We start from the raw sequence: 5,961 nt of genomic DNA, 5'->3' as shown, positions 1-5,961 counted from the left end.
GGCCACGGTTCCGGAAGCAGTTCCCTGGACCCTTCGATTGTGAGTAATTCTTGCAGTTTGTAGAACAAATTTCGTGCGGCATTTCCGAACTTGCAGTATTTTATTGAGAATTATCAAAGATTATGTAAGTTGTTATTAACAGTATCTGCCATTTTGTGGTCCTTAAATTGCCTGTGTCCTTTGCCCCTCAAATGTGGGCCATTCTCATATTTTATGTCAATACATGGCGCAGTACATTAATACAAACGCAATTTTATAGAGAATTCATCAGCTATCAAGCCAGCTATTGATAACAACTTTGTCCACATGGTAGTTCCGGAACCAATTTCCGAGTCCCCGGAAACGCGGTAAATTCTCACATTTCGTATGACTGCATATAATAAATTTTCACATAGCGTATGACAGGGTACATCAGTTATCAAGCTATTAGAAACAACATTGTCCACCTGATTCGAGCAACCGGTTTCAAGGCGATTGTAATCATCACTTCCCTCTCCTTCTCCACATTGACCTGCAACCTGACGCCATTCTCGCTAAAAAATAGGATACCACCAACACTGAATATCCCGAGTAGCTATCTGATTAATTCCTCGCGTGAGTGAATCTGATCTGGCAATACTGGCGTAGCAACTGCGGGCGGTTAATCAAGCTCAAGCTCAAGGAACATCAAAATTTTCAGACTTTCATCAAATTCCAGAATGTAAAAGTTAGATCATGTTAGTACTAAATTGAAATATTCGTCAACTAGCGGCGTAGAACCCAGTTTCCGGAAAGTTGGTAATGCAGCAAATTTAATGTGTAATTTATGTGTAAACACATAAATGTGGGTTTCGGGTGAACTATCCAGTTCATTCAAATCTCGCTGAGAACTGCGACAAGGTGACAGGCATTCGGCTGTTCTACCACATTATTCCAAGTTACCAATACATTTTCTTTGTTTACTGCTGTCCAGAACCTAGCTGTTATTTACAAAACAGTAATAAAACGAAAAGCTTTAGTGTTCTATGTAAATTCACTTCTACGCACTCACAACTGCTTAGTGCAGTGTGGCAGCTTGTTACAAGCTTTTCCACGAAAATGTATCATCATTTGTACAGTTCAGTCTTTTGTTTTAGCCGTTTTGCGAAACAATACCATTTTGGTATCACGGCGTCATCATGACTCGTTGTTTAGAATCACATCACTTTATCAATAGCGCGCGTAATCCGTGCAACAGACCGACCATCATAGGGATTATTAGCATCAATTATCACTTATGCATACTGTTGGTCAGATTTTACATCATTTCAATCTGTGCATTGCATGTTTAGAACTGTTGGAAATAGAATTACACAAATCAATATCATCATCACTAATCCGGTCGAAATCAGTTATTAGTTCCTGAACGCCTCTGTCACACGCATGTCGTTTGATTCGATGCTAATTTATGCTGTTACTGCCAAGCTAAGCTGTACACGTCTAGATATTAGGTATATACGAACCTCGTCTCAGGTTGATCATTGTTTTTATTTCGGTCCACTATACCACTCACTGTTTTAAACGGGAACCACTCTGAGCACGTGTCTTTCGGCGGTAGGAGGTCTCCTCTTATTAAACAATCACAGTTTATGATTATTTGCGTGCGCTCGAATATATCCCGCCGCCGTATCGTATCTCGGTTCAACTTAGAAAAGGTAACAACACACGTCAAGCCGCCGGCAAGTTCACGGCGATACTGGATGGTGGAGCCTCGTTAGCTGAGGCGATATCTACACATATCATTTAGCCATGCGACACCCAACAGCTTGTAAGCTGCCAATCGAAACCTTCTATAGCTCCTTTATCTATACTGTGATGATCTCTAACGGAGTGGGTTTGTGTTGTACGGGAAAAATTAGTATTGTCATCAACGACGGACGGCGTGGACAGTCGATTGTTGTCTTTGGCTTGATAATGGTGTAGTAATTATAGGGAACGCGGTCCAGCCACGAGTAGAAGTTGTTATCAGATTTCGATGGAGAGTGATTCGGGTTGTTTGCCAAAAATTTGAAACGTAATTTATAGCACCATTGATTTATTTCATTCTTTGTGGATATTCATATTGGTCATGCAAGGTTGTTCAGCAGCTCCTACTCTCTCAAACTCGGCAAACGGTATGATGTCTTCGTATGGAGGCGTGGCCAGCATGTTATCACGAACCCGCTCGACCTGTTCGAAAACTCGCAACAGGTTGAGTCCAGCAAGCTTTCGTAGTTCTTCTCTGGTCCACGGACGGAAAGTTTCACCAGTTGTGAGATTTCCGGACGCCAGCATGTCGAACAAGTCCGGATATTTGGATACGTCTTCTAGACCTTCCGGAGTTTGTCCGACACCATCGTAGTCGCCGCCTATGCCGATGTGGTCTGGGCCCGTAACCGATTTGATGTGGTTGAAGTGTTCTGGAAAGAAGTGCTTCTTAGTTGAAGATAACAAAATCTTCTTATATCCAATCCCAAAAACTTACTAACTACATCGTCGATCGTGTTTCCTCCTACGAACACTGGGTAGAAGTTTACCATAACAATTCCGTTGTTCTTCACAAGCCCTCGCAAAACATCGTCCTGCACGTTTCGATGATGTTGATTCACCGCGTGCGACGACGAATGACTGAAGATCACCGGAGCCAAACTCTCCTTCAGAACGTCCTGCATAACTCCATAGCTAACGTGAGAAATGTCTATCATCATACCCAGCCTGTTCATCTCTCGAATCACTATATGGCCCCACTCAGAAAGATTGTTCAGCTGTGCTTCCGGCTCGTCATCGATTGGTGAAGCATCCGCCCACGGTAGATTACAGGAGTGTGTCAACGTCATGTAGCGAACTCCTAACTCATAGAACATTCGCAAGACTGGCAACCTTGAATCGATCGAATGACCTCCTTCCACTACCAAGAGCGACGCGATCTTCTTCTCGTTGAACGCCTCCATGATCCCCGCAGCCGTTGTAACATACTTCAAATCATCCGGATACTTGGCGATAACTCGCTTCGCTACATCGATCTGCTCCAGCGTCCTTGCCACGGCATCCTTATACTGCGTATCAGCACATCGAATGTAAGCCACCCAAAACTGTGCCCCCAATTTGCCCTTCCGCAATCGTGGCAAATCCGTATGACTAGATGCCGTTTGACCCCAGACAGCATGCTCCTTGAGATTGGAATCCAGATTGAAGTTCGCTAGCAGATTCCGCTCCACTTTGTAGATATTGAACGGTAGATCATTGTGCCTGAAAACAGATAAAACCATTCCAATAACTTAAAAATCTCTCATAAAACCCTACAAATTCGCATACCCGTCGATCAGTGGGACCTCATCGAGAATTTCCCGACCCACGAATGGTTTCGGATCGCCATCCCCACTCGACGTTACTATCACCACCGGGATCGTAATGGCGCAGATCGTTATAATGGCGGCCACAATCAGTGCTGCCAGCACCTTCTTGTTAGTTAAAACTGAAACAAAACGCACCGTTTCTAAATGTCTTCAGCGAAACTGTGGATAATCGTTATTACCTGATTGAAAAATGGTCATCTCGAGCGTCCTGGTAGATTAGCACTGAGAACCATTGGTACGATCTGGATTGTCACTGTCAGTGTGAGACCGCGAGACGCAATCTCACTATCGTAGACGTATTAACTGCCATTCAATTGGGCGTCCTGATAACCATTGTAAATAGTATACAACTACCTTCAAACGACTATCAGCAATGATTTTTTATTGCTTGCCAGATGATGATTGCGGATGAGATAAAGAAATGGCATTTTGAATTTAGGGCTGCGTCAATCAACATCGACAATTGTCAACTGTGTCAATTGTCTTATCGGTTAGCTGAGAGTATCTTACAATTGATGCCAGTTTTGAGATAATTCAAAATGGATGCTTCTCAATGGTTTCTTCTACGGTGGAAGGAATTTCCCTGTATGCAAACATTATGATCATCATTCATAATACGCACCATTCTTCTGAACTTTAGCAACTGCCACAGAATCGGGTAGATGACAGGAATTTGAAGTGACCGGGAAGAAAGTGGGAATTCTAGATTGATACGCCCACGCATAAACGATAGCCATAAGGGGCTGTCCATAAACCACGTGGTAATTTTTTTGGGACTTTACGACCCCCCCCCCCCCCCGCGTGGTCATTTGTCCATACAAATTTTTTTATTTGTCCATACAAAATGGTCATTGGCCGAACCCCCCCCCCCCCCCCCCTTCATGACCACGTGGTTTATGGACAGCCCCTAAGACGTACTTAAGGACAAACGTCTTGAGATCCCGTTTCAAAAGTGCATCAGAACTTCAAATGCACAAATCTCTAGAGGCAAGCTTCCAACAACAGTGCATTTGACTATCACATTTTTTGGTACGCCTAAAAAGTGTGATAAAAGTGCACATTTACCTTGGATCGGCTCGATGTCTTCGGTGCACTTATTCCTCTATTTACAAGGAATAAGTGCACCGAAGACCTCAACTCGATTTGACGTGTCCCTGCACTGCAATCACTTTGAAGGTGTGTGTACACTATTGTGTCAGTCCAATTTGGGGTGCAGTCAGCATTTTCGTGTAAATTTGTGTTATATGCCATGTAAACATTCAGAGTCATGCTGAATTACATGACATATAATGGAAGTTTACATGATATTTCGTGACTTTTACATGATATGTCATGTAAACTGTGATATCCCACCCTCCAATTATGTGCATCATATGTCACAGAATTTTACACTTTTTTCGATCTGTGAAGTGATGATTTACGTTTGTCGCGTTTATTATGACGAGTGGTGGTAAAGTGGACAGGTGGGATAAAATGGACAGGTTACAGTTTATGCTTTCACAACCAGAGGCGCGCGCATCGTTTTTGTTCGCGTTTGACGTTTCACACTAGCGCCTGCTGTTAACGAAATGGCTAAGCTCAAAGCTTCGCGCAATATCGTTACAAGCTGGTGCTAGTGTAACTGAGCGATGATTTTTTAAGGAATTTGTTCTAAGTGTTGCGTCTGTTTGTCTGTGATACTTCTATTAAAAAGATCCTGGACCGACCTGGAGTCAAACCCGTAACTATCTGCATGGTTTTGTTGCATACCCGCGTTGGCCGCGTTTAAGAAAGATGTGTATAACTGTTTATAATAAATATCATTGGACAACACCATGTCCTAATTAAGAAATACAGGGGGTGGCCAAAATGTTTGGGATAGGCAACTTACTTTTCTCTCACAAGAAAGTTTAACAAGCTCTAACGTTACATTGAGTGCATTAAAAATTCTCCACTTTTGACTGTTTGTCATCCTTTTATATGTACATTAGACATCCTAGCATTAGACCTGTTCACTTTGAAACTTTTTTTCTCCGATTCTCCGTGACACATCAAATTATCAATCCACATGCAAAACCAAGTCTTCCGCCCAACATTGAGCCAAATTGATGAAGATTTAAAGGTGTATCAAATCGATTTTGTGTTTTTTTAGCCGTTTTCACAGAAATTTACTCAGAAATTCACAAAATTGCTTCGAAGAGATGCCGGAGATACCGTTAGGATAGAGTTAGAACAATACTTTTTACAGACAACTGTGGGTGGAGCTTACTTGTTATCTATCTACCCACAAATCAGCACAACTACACGATGGAGGGAATCTTCATTCTTACTATGCACTCTACGGTTTCGAAACAATGCTACAGTCGACTCTCCACATGTGGATGTTCTACATCTCGATATCCCTCCCTATCTCGATGGATTGATCGGTCCCTTCAATCTGCATACATTTTACCTCCCTATATGTCGATATCTCCTCATCTCGATGCAATCTGATTCGTTTTTGTTCTAGATTTGCAGTCCATATGTCGATATTGATGGAAACCCAGGCGCAGCGGACACGGTTTTACTACCGTTCGACCGGATTATATCCCTCCCGGGATTCACGTGATAACGGCGAAGAAAGATTACA

The 5,961-nt window shown here is 42.7% G+C and overlaps 1 protein-coding gene across 1 annotated transcript; it reads right to left on the bottom strand.

The window, feature by feature from the left end:
* Window positions 1-2,033: 2,033 nt before the first annotated feature.
* On the bottom strand, window positions 2,034-3,675 carry LOC109426467 (dipeptidase 1-like). The gene is made up of 4 exons (XM_062860511.1): window positions 3,533-3,675; window positions 3,313-3,472; window positions 2,483-3,246; window positions 2,034-2,417 (listed from the first exon to the last, which is right to left on the bottom strand). Exons 1-4 carry the CDS (start codon window positions 3,549-3,551, stop codon window positions 2,059-2,061), a joined length of 1,302 nt encoding a protein of 433 aa, XP_062716495.1. The 5' UTR covers window positions 3,552-3,675; the 3' UTR covers window positions 2,034-2,058.
* Between the last annotated feature and the right edge of the window lie 2,286 nt (window positions 3,676-5,961).

This window comes from Aedes albopictus, chromosome 3, assembly GCF_035046485.1.
Source record: "Aedes albopictus strain Foshan chromosome 3, AalbF5, whole genome shotgun sequence".
NCBI classification, from domain to species: Eukaryota; Metazoa; Arthropoda; class Insecta; order Diptera; family Culicidae; genus Aedes; species Aedes albopictus.
This window is presented reverse-complemented; position numbering and strand designations above follow the sequence as displayed.